Here is an 18,479-nt window from a genome sequence, read left to right on the forward strand (position 1 = left end):
GGGCTCCTGCAGACAACAGTATTTTTGTTCCGAGTGCTATCCGACAAAACATCGGATCACACTCGTACCAATGTTATTCTATGGGGCCGTATACATATCCGATTTTTTTCCTCGAACAAAGCCTTTCTGAGTAAAAAATCCTGGCATACTCGATTTGCATCCAATATTCGTATTGTACTTGGCCATGCAAGTCAAAAAGTCTGTGGAAAAAAATCAGACTGCTCTCAAATGACATCTGAGTGCAGACCATTTTCACGGACTGACAAAATGGAAAAGATGGAGAATTTTTTTTTTCAATCTTCTTCTCATCTGAGAAAATTGGAGTACACTATAATTACATTTTAATCAAACTCTAATCAGAATATGATTAGCATAATCATGCTGATTCTCTTGGATTAGAGAAAATACGGTGATGTGACTCTAGCCTTATACTCATGAGCTCATCCATCTCTATAGTAGCCCTATTACAAATACGGTATAGACAAACATATATATGACTCTTAAACAGCCTTGACACAAGCTCTTACACTAATACAGTCCAGTAAACCTGAGAAGATAAGAAGTATGTAAGTGTAGAGTTTCCTAAACTGAATACATGCAGCAATTTTTCAGCTACCTGGCATAATAAATCTGTAGCAGTACAATCTTAAGTAGAAAATAACAAGGAATGAACAGCAGTTGTATGTGGTAGTCAGGTGTACGCCTCCTGGTGGACTTGGTCTCATACAACCACCAGACTATATCTGAAAAAAATTATCAGAAACAGCACTCTAAAAGAGATTTCAGTCAACTATATTGAGATCCAAGATGCAATTTTTCAGTTATTCTTCAGCCATCATCATTGTGTTTTGGGGGTAAAACATTCAATTGAAGTATTGATAGCATATCAACAGGATATACCATAAATGTGACCCTTATTTGGCTAAATGCACCATAACATTCAATGAGCACGTGGGTTGTCCATAGCTTTCTCCACTAAAGTTTATGAGAATTGTGGAAAAAGTCAACTTCAACATGTGGTCAAGTTGATTAGTATTACAAAAAAGAATCATAAAGTAGCTAGTTTACCTTATATTATTGGGAAATACAAAAGTATCTGACTGTTGGTTCTGTGAGGTTATATAGTATATGCTTTCTTATGAGCACTTTTTGGAAATCATTTTTTAAAAATAATGTGTTCTGCTTTTAAGTTTAGCTAAATATTGATATTATAAAGACATGATGCACCATAAATAATAAAGAGATAGGAATACTCTTTAAGACTTTGGATGTAAGCACAGACTTTTCCATTTACTGACAACATGTAGAGTGTAGAGTTGTTAAAATGATGATGAACAGAAATACAAAGTACAATAGAGAAAGCTATATAATTTGTATTATATAATATGGATTATGGAAATAAATCAGGTATGAAAAACTCGTTTACATTTTTATGCTCAGTTTATTTTTATATCATCAAATAGAGTTAGTGAAACATTGTTCTCTGTGATGTGAGGCACATACCGAAACACAGGCATCGTGGTGCAGCTAAGCAAATCTGGCATGGACACTTGCTGTGCCAAATGATCATCCATGACATGCCAAGCATTAATTCTGACTTGCATCAATGTGACCTCTTTTGGAAAAAGTTAATCTGTATGTTCAGTTCCAGGATATCCAGGGCAAGTTTAGATTTAAATATTTTATTATTATTCTTGTCTAATATCAATATTTTCTGGTTGTCAAATACACTTCTTATCAATGAGCCAGCAAAGCCTGACCTGACAGGACTGATGGTTCTCCCCCTAATTTGAATAGACTATGCTGCTTTAAAACCAGCACACTGCTCATTTGAAAATTTTAATTAGGCATTGTCAATTACCCAATTATAATCCTACAATGTAAAATCCAATTATACAGCAAAAATATAGTACCGAGAAATTTACCCAGTAATACTATCATACGTAATTAGAAAAGATTTCTGGAATAAATCTTAGCTAACAGAACTATGAACAAGAAATACCTTTAAGTATCGGCAGTTCTGCTTTTTCTTCCTCCTTTTTATCCTCTGAAAAAAAAAAATATTTTATTTTAATTTTTAGTTAAATGAAATAATATTTTATTGCAACTCAAAAAACATAGAAAATATAACTTTATTTTGACTAGTTGCTTTTATGTTTTAAACTAAATTTAAAGTATCAGATATGGAAGTTTGCAGAACTCGAGGTTAACCATTTTGCACAGAGCTAAATAATTGATAACACAAAGTTTTCAAACAATGCAAACATTAGATTTGTCTGTGAGTGGTGTTTTGTTATTAGAAGTGAATAGAAAAGAAATATGGATGGGAGAAAAATGACTCATTCTCAAATTTATCAAATGAGCAACAAATAATATGTAAATATAGTATATCCTTGAAAAATATTGACTTTGACTTTAATTTTTTAACTATAATATACTAACATATTTGTATATGTTCCCATTAGTGACGAGTGAGCACTAAAATGCTTGGGTGCTCGTTGCTTAGGTCGAGCAAATTGGAATGCTCGAGTGCTCGGACAAAGTAACAAGCCCAATGTAAGTCTATGGGAAACTCGAGTATTTTTCCGGCAGCCCTCCCGGAGGTCAGCAGGGGGCCTAAAAATTTCCGAAATCGGTGAGAACAGTGCTGAAATGACATGGAAACAGCATGGGGAAGACCCCTGGAAGCATCTCTGACTCTCAGGTCACTGCTGTGAACAGTGTTGTCAGAGTAATATGCCACTTTTACGGACAAGACAATAAAACATACAAAAACGAAGCCAAAATGGATTTTCCTGGAAAAAAAACCTTAAGGAACATTCTTTCCAGGGTAATGTCTTGTATATAAGACAAAAAAAAATGCTCCTCCACACCTTGGGCTATGTTCACACATAGTGTTTTTGATGCTTTTTGTATTGCTTTCAATGGTAAAAAATGCATTCACCAGTAAATGTCATTTTAACATTTTACTACCTTATCTGCCCATGTATTGTGTGAGACATGATCAGACACATCCTGTTCCAATTATGAAGGAGGGACACTGAAAGTCACGAAGCCTATTTTTACAAGGCAATCAGGAGGCCCTTGCTATTGTTACAGGACCAGCAGTCGGCCTTAACTATTGTTAGAGGGCCATCAGCCGGCTATGCTTTGTTGTTCCCATTATTAAAGAGTGGGTCTGGGTCTCCTATACTGTCGGATGAGATGAGGCTGGGCTGTGTGGCATCACCCTGAATTGTTCCTTGCTCCATCTCATTGTGCTCCACCTGCAATTCCTCCTCTTTAATTGTAGGCAGCGAGCATTTCAGTAGACAGAGAAGCGGGATGGTGATGCTAATTATGGTGTCATCACCGCTTACCATCTTGGTGGAGTTCTCAAAGTTTTAGAAGACTGCACAGATTTCTGACATCTATGCCCACTCATCTGCTCTTATGTGCGGAGGCTGACCTGAATAACGATGGGCGTGCTGAAGCTGGTACTCATCAACTGCCCTCTGCTGCTCACAAATCCTTCCTAACACCTGCAATGTTTAGTTACAACGCGTGGTGACATTGCACACCAGTCGGTGAGCAGGAAGCTGCACAACAGCGAAACAGGCAGTGGTGTTACCCACAGACACTGTTTCTGGACCCTGACGTACAGCCCCACAAGTCAGGTGCTTTGCTGTCATGTGCCTGAGCATGCTGGTGGTGGTCAGGCTGGTAGTTTTGCTGCCCCTACTAGTGTTGAGCGAGCACTAAAATGCTCGGGTGCTCGAAGCTCGGGCCGAGCTCACCGTGATACTCGGGTGCAACGAGCAACGAGCCCAATGTTAGTCTATGGGAGACTCGAGCATTTTTGCGGTGGCACCCCCGGCAGTCTTTTAAAAGCCTAACAAGTGCCCAAAACGATAGTGACAGTGCTCAAATGACATGGGGACAGCATGGGGATCGCCCCAGGAAGCATTTCTGACCCCCAGGTCACTGCTGTCAACAACGTGGTCAGAGGTATTAAGCCACTTTTACGGGCTCACAATAAAACGTTCAAAAACAAAAGTGAAACTTTTTTCCTGTGAAATATGTTAAGGAAGTTCCTTTCCAGGTAAAAGACTTGTGTATAAGTTAAAATAAATAACCAAAAACAAAAATGCTCCTCCACATCTTCGGGCTATGTTCACAAGTAGCATTTTTTTTGCATTTTTGCACTTTTGTATTGCTTTCAACTATGACAAATGCATTCACCGGGAAATGTCATTTTAACATTTTACAACCTTATCTGGTCATGTGCTGTGTGACACATGCATAAAGTGCTGAAAAGACATGGGAACAGCATGGGGAAGACCCCTGGAAGCATCTCTGACTCCCAGGTCACTGTCTAAAAGTGTGCCCATCATAAGTGATCCTTGCCGCATCAGAAGATGTAGACTTGCAACTATCCCCATGCAAGTTCTAGTCCCAGGGCAGTGTTCAATTGTACCTCCCCCATTCCTTGCAACACAAGCGCAAGTATGCAGCCTGCCACCCACCCACTCCCAGGCTGCAATACCATACTGCTTGCTTGCTTGAACTTGAAATTGGGCCTTTTAGACATGTGGAGGCGGAATCTGGCCACCACGTCATGGCTGTGTTGGCGGCCTGGAATCCATACTCAGTCCCCAGCCGCCCGGCGGCCGGGTGTCCATGCTCGGTCCCCAGCCGCCCCGCGGCCGGGTGTCCACACACGGTCCCCAGCCGCCTGGGGGCAGCCGGGTGTCCATAAACGGTCCCCAGCCGCCCCTATTTCTCCTTGGAACATCCCCCCACACACTTTTCTTAGCCCGGCCTGCTTTAGGCAGCATTGGACGAGCCCACCAGAGAACCAGATTCCTCCGGTGGGCCCTGACTTCTCCATCGGTGGAGTTGAGTGCCAAGGTGAGGAGCATGATGATGATGACAGAAGTTAGCATCTGCTATGTTTTCTTTTAATGCAAGTGTAAGTGTGCAGCCTGCCACCCACCCACCTCCAGACTGCAATTCCATACTGCTAGCTTGCACTTGAAATGAGGCCTTTTAGTTTGGAGGAGGCCGAAGCTGGCCACTACCTCATGGCTGCTTCTGCAGCGAGGTATCCATACTCAGTCCCCAGCCGCCCCTATTTGTCCTGGTGTGCCTTATACATAAGATTAAGCGCGTATACCAAAACATTACCTGTGCCCTCCCCAGTGCATTTAGTGGGAAGGAGAGCCTATTCCGCTGTAGTGTGTGCATACCAAACCCTTGTTCATGGTACATGCGAAGATGCCTCCCACCTTGCACCTGTCATTGCAGACTTGCAACTGTCCCCATTCAAGTCCTTGTCACAGGGCAGTGTTCAATTGTACCTCTCCCATTCCTTGCAATGCAAGCGCAAGTATGCAGCCTGCCACCCACCCACCCCCAGGCTGCAATACCATACTGCTTGCTTGCTTGCACTTTAAATTGGGCCTTTTAGGCATGTGGAGGCGGAATCTGGCCACCACACCATGGCTGTGTCGGCGGCCTGGTATCCATACTCAGTCCCCAGCCGCCTGGTGGCTGGGTGTCCCCGCTTGCTCCCGAGCCTCCAGGGGGTGGCCAGGTGTCCATACTCAGTCCCCAGCCACCCCTATTTGTCCCGGTAACCTTTCCCACACTTTTCTTAGCCTGGCCTGCTTTAGGGCAGCATTGGCCGAGCCCACCGGACTATCAGACTCCTCCGGTGGGCCCTGGCTTCTCCATCAGGGGAGTTGAGAGTGCCAAGGTGAGGAGCATGATGAGGATGATAGAAGTTAGCATCTGCTTTGTTTTGTTGTAATGCAAGCGCATGTATGTAGTAGCGGCTAGGCCTGAGGCGGTCAGCGTTTTGGGGCATATCCTACCTCCTCCGAGGATTGCTGGATGTTTTCCTGCTACTATCCAAGTTCTATGACTCCCGTTAAAAAAAAGCTTCAGGTGATAAATGATGGATGAGGTAGTGGCAAAGCAGAAAGAGCAGGAGGAACAGGGACCATTCACATCAATATCAGGCCAGTCAACCAGATATGTCTTGTAGGATATGTTTCTGTAACAAAAGGAGCGGTTCGGCTACACAGTTATAGGGCATACAGTGAGTGCAATGCCTACCAAAAATTTCGAAGCACTCCAATGCCCCTTGGAAATGACATGGAGGTCAGAAGGCGTTAACTAAACCTTTTTTTCCATTTATAGCAACTGGGTCTCCTGTGCACTGTTGGCCTAAGCAGTGAATGAAAGGCTTTCCAAAAATCATGAGGAACTGCAATGCCCCTTACAAGAGCCATGTGTGGCACCCCAGGGGTCTGGTCACCACAGTAATAGAGATATTACATCGGAGAGCAAGTGGGAGGTTTCCTGGTCAGGATCCCTTAAACATGCAACATCCTCCTGCCCCAGTCTTGGGAGGGGAGAATTCTGCCCTTATAAACTGGATCTGGGGCGTGGTTGAGTGAGTCAGAGAGCAGAGAACAGTCAGAATCAGAGTGAGAGCAAGGGAAAGTAACAGCAAGGAGCTCTGTAGGAGCTAGGAGCTAAAGACCAGGGGCTGGAAGCTGAGCAGAGCTCGCCCTGGCAGAAGACAATAGGAACCAGACACAGGAGTCCGAGGCTGTGAGGACTTATATATCCAGCAGCAGAAACCAGCTGGCAGGGGATTTCAGGTCCTCTGGCCATAGAAGCCCGGAGGCTCAGTCACAAGCAAGGGACCAGCACCGCCGTCGTGGAGCGGAGGCTAACAGAAGGCCCCAAGTCACCAGCCAAGTCACCAGCCATACGGGTGAGCACTACACGGTACACTCAGGGACGTGGGCTACTTCTACCCACTTACAGCAAGGTAGCCAGGAAGAGTGCAGACAGACGGGGAGGCCTACAACTCCACCTGGCCAGGGGAACTCCTGCTTGCTCACAGACTGACCAGGCCTCTTATGCTAGCCAGTACTCCCGGGAGGGTCTACCTTATAATCATCAGTAAAGACCCTGAACTGCACTGCAAAGACTCTGAGTCGTTCCTGCTGCGCTCGTGCACCATCACCCCCATCATCCACACTCACTGCCCTGAGGCTATACTCCTCCCGTGGGGAGTTATCCCATTCTCTGCTGCGCACACAACACCAGCCTCAGCGGTCTGCCTCGCAGCGGTGGTACTCCCTGACCGCAATCCATTGGTGGCACAGTCGGACAATTAACCTCAAAACCTAAGAAAGACTGCCACTGGTTTGACCAGCCTGAGCCACGGGACCGGGTCACCGCCACGGAGACTACAGACCCCAGAGACCCGGCAACGGGTATCCCACACACGTGTACGCACGACCCAGGGGGCAGTACAGCATATTACAAACATAAGTCCCATTAATGGGGAGTGGGTCTCCCATAGTATTTGCTTATGCCTTGCAAGCAAAAGCTGCCAAAAATTAGGACGGAGCAACTTGCAATGCCCCTTAAAAGAGCCATGCAGTACAGCATATTACAAACTTAAGTCCCATTATTGGGGAGTGGGTCTCCCATAGTATTTGCTTATGCTTTCCAAGCAAAAGCTGCCAAAAATTAGGACGGAGCAACTTGCAATGCCCCTTACAAGAGCCATGCAGTACAGCATATTACAAACATAAGTCCCATTATTGGGGAGTGGGTCTCCCATAGTATTTGCTTATGCTTTCCAAGCAAAAGCTGCCAAATATTAGGACGGAGCAACTTGCAATGCCCCTTTCAAGAGCCATGCAGCACAGCATATTACAAACAAAAGTCCCATTATTGGGAAGTGGGTCCCCCAGAGTATTTGCTTATGCTTTCCCAGCAAAAGCTCCCAGATATAAGGACGGAGGAACTTGCAATGCTGGCACCCTGGTGGTATAGTGGTGGTGGAGGCTGAGGATAAGGAGAAGAAGATAAAACAGCCGAAACGAGGAAGCGTATACCCATGTGTGGGTATGAAGTGGTGCATGTGAATACACCTCCCGAAATAACTCAGTGGATTTGACTTTATGTTACTCTGCTGTCATTTGGTGGTGATGAGAAGTCTGGCCCAATCCAGCCCTTGTTCATTTTGATAAGGGTCAGCTTGTTAGCATTGTCAGTTGACAGGCGAGTGCGCTTATCAGTTATAATTCCCCCAGCGGCACTAAAAACACTCTCCGATAACACGCTAGCGGCAGGGCAGGCCAGGACCTCCAAGGCGTACAGAGCGAGTTCATTCCAAGTGTCCAGCTTGGATACCCAATAATTAAAAGGCACAGAGGAATCACGGAGGACGCTGGTACGGTCGGCAAGGTACTCCCACACCATCTTTTGAAACTTTCCACTCCTTGTGAGAGTACTACGCGCCTCAGGGCCTGTAAGCTGGGCGGGTGTCAGAAAACTGTCCCAGAACGTTGACAGTGTTCCCCTGCCTCTGCTGGATTGGAGTTTCATCTCTCTCGCCTGTACGCCTTGGTTGGGCAACGAACTGTGACCTCTGCCGCTAGCGTGTTCAGATGGGAATTCTTTTAAGAGTTCTGCAGCAAGGGCCTTCTGGTACTGCCCCATTTTTGTAGACCTCTCCACCTCAGGAATAAGAGAGTGAAAGTTCTCCTTGTAGCGGGGGTCTACAAGTGTCACCAACCAGTAATGACTGTCACCCAACATTTTGACAACGTGAGGGTCACGGTTAAGGCAGCGTAACATAAAGTCAGCCATGCGTGCCAGACTGGTAACGGGCAAGATTTCCGTGTCCTCACCAAGATGACGACTGACCATGCTCTCCTCGTCCTCCTCCCCCCTGTCCTCAGGTCACCCACGCTGAACCGACGGTATGACACTTGTACAGGTACTACCGTCTACAACGCATGATAGCAGCTCCTGTTCTTCCTCCTCCTCCTCTCCCTCATTGTCCCCCAATGCACGTTGGGATGAGATGAGGCTGGGCTGTGTGTAATCGCCTGCTACGGCTTCTTGATCCATCTCATCATACTCTGGCTGCAATGCCTCCTCTTTAATTCTCTGCAGAGAGCGCTGCAAAAGACAGACAAGTGGGATGCTGACACTAATGATGGCGTCATCGCCACTCACCATCTTGGTGGCCTCCTCAAAGTTTGTCAGGATGGTACATATGTCAGACATCCAGGTCCACTGCTGAGGTCTTATGTGTGGAGTCTGACCTGAATATCGACGGCCTTGCTGCAGCTGGTACTCCACAACTCCTCTCTTCTGCTCACAAATCCTTTGCAACATGTGGAGGGTAGAGTTCCAACGTGTGGGGACATCACACACCAGTCGGTGTGCCGGAAGCTGCAAACGCTGCTGCAACACAGCAAAGGCGGCGGAAGCTGTAGCCGACTTGCGAAAATGAGCTGACAGGCGACGGACTTTCACGAGCAGATTTGGCAACTCGGGTACGATTTAAGAAACCGCTGAACCACGAGGTTAAGCACATGAGCCAGGCATGGTACGTGTGTGATCTCACCTCGCCTCAGAGCCGCCACCAGGTTATGGCCATTGTCACACACGACCATGCCGGGATGTAGGTTCAGCGGTCTCAGCCACAGATCTGCCTGCTCTTTCACAGCTGTCCTCAACTCACAAGCAGTGTGAGGTTTATCACCTAAGCTTATGAGTTTCAGCACAACCTGTTGCCGCTTGGCGGAGGCAGTACTGCAATGCTTCCAGCTTGTAACTGATGTGGTGATATCTGAGATGGAGGCTGAACATGAGGAGGAGGAGGAGGATGCGCAGGAGCTGTACACGGTGGGGGCAACTCTGACTGACATAGGGCCCGCAATCCTCGGTGTGGGGAGGATGTGTTCCGTCCCAAGGTCCGACTGGGTCCCGGCTTCCACTATGTTTACCCAGTGTGCCGTCAGAGAGATGTACCGTCCCTGGCCACTAGCACTTGTCCACGTGTCCATTGTCAGGTGGACTCTCCCAGTAACTGCGTTGTTGAGGGCACGGCAGATGCTTTGGGACACGTGCTTGTGTAGTGCGGGGATGGCACACCGGGCAAAATAGTGTCGGCTGGGGACCAAGTACCGAGGGACGGCCACCGCCATAAGATTGCAGAAGGATTCCGTCTCCAACAGCCTAAAAGGCAGCATTTAAAACGCAAGCAGTCGTGAAATGTGCGAATTTAGGACTGTGGCCTGTGGGGCGTTAGCTGCGAATTTCCACTTTCGTTCAAAGGTCTGGGATATGGACAATTGAACGCTGCGGTGGGACGTGGACGTGGACGTTGATGCTGTTTCTTGAGAAACTGCCATAACAAGTGAAGACTGAGAGGAGGGGGCATCTTTACATGCAGTATGGACAGGGGATTGCATTGCACACACAACATGGAGTTCTATTGCACGCACAACAGTGGAAGAAGCAGTGGTGACACCCACTGACACTGGTCGTGGACCCTGGGTTTCGCCCCACAAAGTCGGGTGCTTTGCTGCCATGTGCCTGATCATGCTTGTGGTGGTCAGGCTGGTAGTTTTGTCACTCCTGCTGATACTGGCATGGCAGGTTTAACATATGGCCTTTTTGGGGTTATCAGCAGAGTCTTTAAAAAAATTCCAGACTCTGGAAGACCTACCGCTTGTAATGGCAACGTCCCTCGTGTTGGTGTTACGGGGAACGGTTCCCTGCCTTCTGTCTGCGGCCACCACACTGCTTCTTCCTGCCTGTTGGGGTACTCTGCCTCCCTCCCCCTGTGTGCTGCTGGCCTCACTCTGCATGTCCTCCTTCCACGTTGGGTCAGTTACTAGATCATCCACCACCTCCTCCTCTTCCACTTGCGCACCACGATCCTCCTCCTCACTTCCTGGCAATTGTGTCTCGTCATCGTCCACCTCTTGTGACAGATTGCCAATGTCGACTTCCTGTGGCCGTGGCTGTTCAAATATTTGGGCATCGCAACATGGGATCTCCTCTTCCACCACTTCAAGCGTATCAGGCGAGGGGCCCAAATATGGAAATGGACCAGTGAACAGCTCTTCAGAGTGTCCAAGTGTGGGATCACTTGCTGTCTGACGACACTCGGCATGGTGGGAGGAAGGAGCATCAGGGTGAGGAGGAGTATGCGGTCGAGACTCACGGCTACTAAGAGTTGACCGTGTGGAAGACAGACAGGAGGTGGTGGTGCCCAGGTGACTGGATTATCTGCTATCCAATTAATAACCTGTTCACACTGATCAGTTCTCAATACTGGTGTTGTTCTGTGCTTCCCTAGTAATTCAGTCAAGAAGTGGGAGCGAGAAGATGTGGCTGTTGATTGTGGCACATTTTCACCTTGGCCACGGCCCTGTCCTCTGCACGAACCATCACCAGAACGTCCACTTCCCTTGCCACGCGCCTTGCCCATTGTAAATGAAGTAAAATAGCTTACACTTGCACTATCAATGGAAAAAGGGTAATAAAGAGTAGATTAGGACAGTGGAAGAGGAAAACCACAGTTATTGTTTACTGGGGTATACCACACTTTTTTAAATAGAGATATTTGCGGCTGAACAGTGAGCGACACACTCAAACTGTTTTTTTTTTAGATACAAATGGCCCAAAATGGATAATACAGAGGTTTGAACCGTAGAAGTGCAAAACAACACTTCTGTTTCTCTAGCCTACACCAGATTATTTTCAACAGTTATATTTGTGTCTGAAAAATCAGAGACACGCTTTTTTTTGGGGGGGTGGGGGTGGGGGGACACCAAAAGGTTAATAAGACGGGTATTTGTACAGTGTGAAGGAGGAAAAAAAAAGGAGGATTTAGATGAAAAAAAAGGATTTTTCCTGGCCCCCGACACCTGGTGCTAAGTCCAGCAATTTCAGCAAGAGGAGCACACAGGACTGTAATGCAGAGTTTGCTGGTATAACCACTGTGTCTCCTATACAGCCTGGCTGCCTGGTATCTGGGATGGATATTAGTCCTGAAAAGGACTGTTTGTTTGTTCTGGCAGCCTTTACAGAATCTACACTAACTATTTCGCAGTTTATATCTCTCCCTAAATCAGCAGCGCTGTCCCTACACTGTCTAATCCGGAGCGACTGTGTCCAAGATGGCGGCGCCCGGTTTTAAATACTCGAGGTGACACTGTGCGGCCAGCCAATCACTGTAACGCCCAAAACCAACATGGCTGCAGCATTACAGTGACTGACTGGCAATCCCTGCATGTTGATTGGCTCTGTAAAGAGCGCCAAACATGCAGGGTGGAGACCCGAGCTACTGCCCGAGAAATGCTCGGTGCTCGCCGAACATCCCGAGTAGCGTGATGCTCGGGCGAGTACCGAGCAGTGTCGAGCATGTTCGCTCAACACTAGCCCCTACTGATGCTGGCATGGTTGGCATGTTGCAAATGGCCTTTTTAGGGTTATCTGTACAGTCTTTAAAAAAGAGCCAGACTCTGGAAAACCTAACAGTTGTACTGACAATTTCCCTCGTGTTGGTGTTCTGGGGAGCTGTTGCCCGTCTTGTGTCTGTGGCCACACCACTGCTTGTTCCTGCTTGTTGTGATGCTACACCTCCCTCCCTCTCTCTGCTGCTGTCATCGCTATGCATGTCACCTTGCCAGGTTGGGTCAGTGACTTCATCGTCCACCACCTCATCTTCCATGTACGCACCCTGAGCCTCCTCCAGACTCGGTGGCAATTGTGTCTCATCATCATCATCCACCTCTTGTTTCAGTTTCCCATCGTCGCCTTCATGTGACCGTGGCTGCTCAAATATTTGGGCATCGCTGCATGCAATCTCCCGAGTCTATAAATGGAAAAGTGAACAGCTTTTCGGAGTGTCCAAGTGTGGGATCACTTGTCTCCAGGCACTCGGCATGGTGGGAGGAAGAAAGATCAGGGTGAATATGTGATCTAGACTCACAGCTACTGAGACTTTACCATGTGGAAGACCCCCTTCTCTGGAACTCTCTACCCCAACATTTCTGACCATCGCCTACTGTTGAAACCTTCAAAAGGCACCTGAAGATCCACCTCTTCCGACAAGCATACAACCTGCAGTAACCGTCGCTCCACCATACCACTGCATGACCAGCTATATCCTCACCTACTCTATCCTCACCCATCCTTTGTAGACTGTGAACCCTCAGGGGCAGGGTCCTCTCCTTCACTGTACCAGTCGCTGTCACATTTTTGTTCCAAGATTATTGTAATAGTTTTTGCAATGTACACCCCTTTTTCACATGTAAAGCGCCATGGAATAAATGGTGCAAAAGTTATATTAATAATGTGGTCCAGATTCACGGCTACTGAGACTGGACAGTGTGGAAGACAAGGTGGTGGTGGTGGCAAAGTGACTGGAAGCTTTATCTGTTATCCAACCAACAACCTTTTCACACTGCTCTGGCTTCAAGAGTGGTGTTCAGTGGCCCCCTATAAATTGGGACAAGAAGATAGTTCGACATGATGTGGATGTTTGTTGTGCTCCCTCAGCATGCACAGTTTCATCTTGCCCATGGCCTCAGCCTCTGCATGCACCATCACAATCACGTCCACTTCCCCGTCCCTTGCCACGCGCCTTGCCCATTTTAAATGAAGTATAATATTTGGCACGCTCCACAAAATGTCTGTATTGTTACCGAAGAAATATGGGATCATGTGTGATGACCACGGTTTTAGGCAGTGGCCTTGTACTTTGGCATTGGTAAGCAACCAAGTGTGAATAGGTTCAACAACGCACAGCAGGCAGATTTGAAATGGAGTATATTTTGCACGCTCAACAAAATGTGTGTATTATTACAGCAGTAATATGGGATCACGTGTGATGACCACTATTTTAGGCAGTGGCCTTGTAGTGTGGTATTAGTCAGTGACCAAGTGTGAATAGGTTCAACAACACACAGCTGGCAGACTTGAAATGGAGTGTAATATTTGGCAGGCTCCAAAAAATGTCACAATTATTATGGCAGTAATATCGGATCATGTCTGATGATGGACAAGTTTTTCTGCTTCCACAATACAGCTTTTCAAATAAAATCAAACAAATCTGGCTGTATTCTGTCAACAAGCAAATGGAGCAGTAAAATATTGTACTATATTGCTTTTTAAGCAAATAATCAGGATTGTGAGCAAAAAAAATTAGCCCTGATATCTATGGCTATGGATATCTATAACAGCAGCAGACAGAACTTGCAATGGACCCTATTCTGCTGTATACAATGTCCATAAACTCTGCCTGCCTAACTCCTGCTATCACCAGTAATAATATATGCAGCTGGATTAGTCCTTAGAAGGACTGTTAGTTTAGATGTGTATATAGCTGTGGAATACCTCACTATCACCAATTCTATCCCTCACTCAGCAGCACCTCTTCCTACTCTGCCTGATTCCGGGGTAGACTGTGACGAGCACAGGGTCACCTGGTCTGATATAGACCCGATGACGCTATGCGGCCAGCCAATCAGTGTAATGCCACAACCAACATGGCTGTGGCATTGCAGTGAGTGGCAGGCAATCCTGGCATGTTTATTCACTGTTAAAACAGCGCCAAACATGCGTGGCGGGGACTTGAACTCCCGCCCGAACATCCCGGCAATACTCGCCGTGCGCCGAGCATCTCAAGCAGTGAGATGCTAGGACGAGTACCAAGCAATAGCGAGCACGCTCGCTCATGACTAGTTCCCACATATGTACGTGGATAAAACACATGCAGAGTCATTAGTTAAAAGGAACTTGTCACTTCCAAACTTGCTCTTTGCCTGCAGATATAGTAGTAATATACAGGTACAGTATGTAAATCCCGTTTAGCAAGCTTTGGGTTTGCACACACTGGCGTTTAACACTGCAGAGTGCTATCTGATGTTTTGTTGGATAGCACTTGGCCCAATGTTGTACTATGGGGCAGTGCAGATGTGGCGCCCCTGAGGGTTCGACCGCCACAGGGGTACTGCACCTCTTTAATGAGGTGTGGTATCTCCCCTTTGAGGTAAGGATGGTGCAGCTGATAGCACCCCACCTCTGCATCCAACACTACGCCTCTCCCACCTGAGGGGGGCTTACATGCACCAGGTTGCTGCCCCAGCTGGGATAAGTGGAGAAGGGGGGAACCAAAAGATAGGGGGAACCATGTAGTGGGTGCGGCTGGAGGATGTACTTTTAGGTTACACTTAATAATTCATATTTAATAAACAGCCATCTTGGGCTTATGGTCTCTTGATTGTGATCTTCATCACTGAACGTAGCTTTCTGTGTGAACCTGCAGTTGATGGGGACAAGGTCCTCGTACTCTGGCCTTGAGACGAGGAGCGGGCAAGAGTTAACGGTTGTCTCTACCCGGTCAAGGTCCCTGCCCAAGAAGGCCTGGAGTGGAGGAATAAGGCTCCACCAGGAAAAGGATCCCAGGGGGATGCAAACGGAGCAGTTTACGCCACCTGTCCTCATTAGTCTGGCCTACTCAGAGGGCCTGCTGCAAAAGGGCTACCGACCCCGATATCTGACTCTGTCACTTCAAGTCTTAGTCGGAGAAGCCCGGAGGCTCAGTGGATCCCACCGGGTAACGGACGGAGCGGAGTCGCCACCCGTACCCTGGTTCTGTGCATAGTCCAGAGGGAGACCCGGCCTTAGTACAAGTACTACACATGGACAGGAGAGGACCTAGTGGGAAAAGTCTAGGAACACTCTGGTGCGGGGCCCTGATCAAAGCATCTGAATTACTCGGAGGTGGTCGACCCCCGATGCTGGTGACCGCAGCGAGCCATGAGGAGCAGGGAGAAGTCTTGCAGCTGTGCATTCTACCGTGAGTAAAGCTTGGAAGACTACCCCTATGGCCTTCGGTTTCTTTTTGCAACGCGGCACCGCACTACACCGCACCACATCTTCCACTACAACTCCCATCCTCCTGTCCTCTCTGCCCCGAGGCCCAGCTCCGCCTGTGGGGAGTAGTATCATCTCCTGCTGCCACTACATCCTGCCTCAGAGGACTGAACGCAGCGCTGGTGGCCATCACCAGACACCACAGGTGGCGAAGTCTATACCACCTCTCGATGAACACCAACCCTGAAAGCCCATTTCACCTTTATAATGTGACGGCCCTGGGCACGGAATGGGTCCAGGCCACGGCTACAACCCACCGAACATCTGACCCGGCTCCGAGTACCCCCATCTCTCAGGGTAGGGATGTGAGCATCACACAGATGTTCGATTATTTTCTTAAGCCTATTTGGCATGAGAAAACAATGTCAGCATGCTGTGTGTGGCTCTGATATTCATGTGCATCCATACAAGGCTATGGGTGTGTGTGAAACATCGGACTGCACTCAGAAGTCATTCGAGTGCAGTACGATTTCTGCAGACTCAATGGAGAAGATAGAATAATTAAGTTCCCCACCTTCTCCAAACGTGCTGCGATTCTCTCATGTGAGAGAATTGGATCAAACTGAGATGACACTCAGAACAAACTCTGATTGAGTTTGATCTGAGTATCATTAGCCTAATTTGCCCAATTCTTTCACATGAGAGAATCTACGCCAGCGCGGACTAAACCTTACTGAAAGTGTGGCTACAGGAAGAGAATGAAGTTATATTCTACCTGCAGCCCTTCACGTCCAGTCATCGGGGCCATGCAGGGAGCTGTTACAGTCACTGTTCACTATACAGTGAGCACACTGTAATCATTCCCTGCCACATTGATTGACCGTTTTCTCTGCAGAGTATGTGTGCAGTGTATTTGTGCAGAGTAAATCAGTGTAAATTCATGTGCAGAGGCCTTACTACAGTGCACTCACAGTATAATGAATGATGACATTAACTGCTTCTTGTACCGCCCTTATGACTCAAAATGAGCGGCTACAGGGAGAATAAAACTTCTTCCTCTCACTTTAGCCACACTTCTAGTAAGCCAGCCAAACATGATTTAAATGCTATTTATTTATTATTAATTATTGGGAACAAGGTCAGCTGTTACATCTCCAATTGTAATTGGTGGTTCTTGTGTTATCAGTTGTGTATAGATGTGTTATCCATGATTGTAATCATGTCTCTGATGATAATGAGCTGGCTGATAACTCTTCCTGAAATGACAGAAAGTACTGAATAATTCTATAATAGACCCAGTGGCCTGTGTGAAAATGGTCTGATTCCTTTTTTTAATACAGTTAGTGATATAAAAGAAATTGCCAAAGATTTTTAAACACATGTAACATAAAAAAAGAACCTGATTTAAACAACAGATCATTTTCTGATGTCTGATGACACATTCCCTTTAACTAACAAAAAAAATGAAAATAGCAAGTAAACATGTCTAAATAATTTCAGTACCTTTTGCTACTGGCGTGCACAATCTCTCTTCTTTTTCCTTTTCAGGTTCTGAAATTAAAATGTGATAATATATGATTTGATATGGATCTGTGCATACCTGTATGTAAATATAGTTCTAATATAATTGTAAAAGGAGACAGTTTTCAGATATCTCCCTCCCTGCATTTAGATTCTTAATATATTAACCCCTTCCCGACAAATGACATACATTTATTTCAGGTCTCGTTCTTTGATGCAAGCTAAGAAACTGAGCTTGCATCATTACCGGCAGACACTGGCTGAGTGCCGTCCGCTGCTGTTAGCCACATAAAATGAATCTGTAACCAGGTTTTTTTTGCCACATACTCTGAGAGCAGCATATAATGTAGAGACAGAGACCCTGATTACAGCGGTTTGGCACTAATAAGGCTGGTTAGTGCAGTTTTGATAAAATTACTGTTTTATCAGAAGAAGATCATCACTAGTAAATCTATTGCCAAGTAGTCAAGCATATTTAAGAGCTCTGTATAACCCCACCCCCAACACTGATTGGCAGCTTTCTCTGTACACTGTACATAGGCAGAAAACTGCCAATCAGTGGTGGGGGCGGAGTTATACAGGTCACAACATTTACAGAACTGCTAGACCTGCAGCAGAGAAAACACTGATTTTATCAAAATGACAGTCGAAGTCTCTGCCCTTACATTATTCTGCTCTCAGATGGGATAGCAAAAACCTGGTGACATATTCCCTTTAAATGATGTTGTCAATCTCTTACAGCAGCACTTAAAGCATGCTGATCTGGGGGATGTGCAGTTCCATGCAGCCATCGGCCCCTCGATGTAATACAATCGCATGGTGCCAATGGGTTGTCATGGCAACCTGACATTTACTGAAGCCCTACTCTTATTAAGACCAGCCTGTGACTTGGGTTCATATTAGACTGTGATTTTCACCATATATTATAATGCAGCTGTATAAATACAAACATGGAATTGTATTTTTTGTGGAATTTGAACCGCATTTGCAATTATTTTCACATTTTACAATACATTATATAGTAAAATTATGCAATTCAAAACTTCAACCAGACTCACAAAAAGCAAGCCCTCATGCAGGTATCTGAAAGGTAAAAAATGGCTCCTGGGAAAAGGAGAGGAAAAAATGAAAGCACAAAAAGGGAAAATTTCTATGTCAAGAAGGAATTAATAAAGCTTTTAGTCTTCAAAATCTTTTTTCAAAGTAAAACAGTAAATACAGGACAGAGAAGAGGTGGCGGAAGGAGATGTGGCTGCATTTTT

General features: G+C 46.4%; 1 protein-coding gene across 50 annotated transcripts in view; it reads right to left on the reverse strand.

Annotated features, from left to right (window-relative positions):
* Nucleotides 1–18,479, reverse strand: part of TRDN (triadin) — a 1,346,604-nt gene that overhangs the window by 658,117 nt on the left and 670,008 nt on the right. For all 50 annotated transcript variants that reach the window (XM_073675989.1, XM_073675970.1, XM_073675994.1 and 47 more), the window contains 2 exons: nt 17,200–17,247; nt 2,003–2,047 (listed from right to left, as the gene is read on the reverse strand). In XM_073675989.1, the coding sequence (XP_073532090.1) occupies nt 2,003–2,047; nt 17,200–17,247 (93 nt within the window). The remainder of the gene's footprint in view (nt 1–2,002; nt 2,048–17,199; nt 17,248–18,479) is intronic.

Source organism: Phyllobates terribilis, unplaced genomic scaffold (assembly GCF_046119375.1).
Source record: "Phyllobates terribilis strain yellow unplaced genomic scaffold, ASM4611937v1 Scaffold_3__8_contigs__length_932513732, whole genome shotgun sequence".
NCBI lineage: Eukaryota > Metazoa > Chordata > Amphibia > Anura > Dendrobatidae > Phyllobates > Phyllobates terribilis.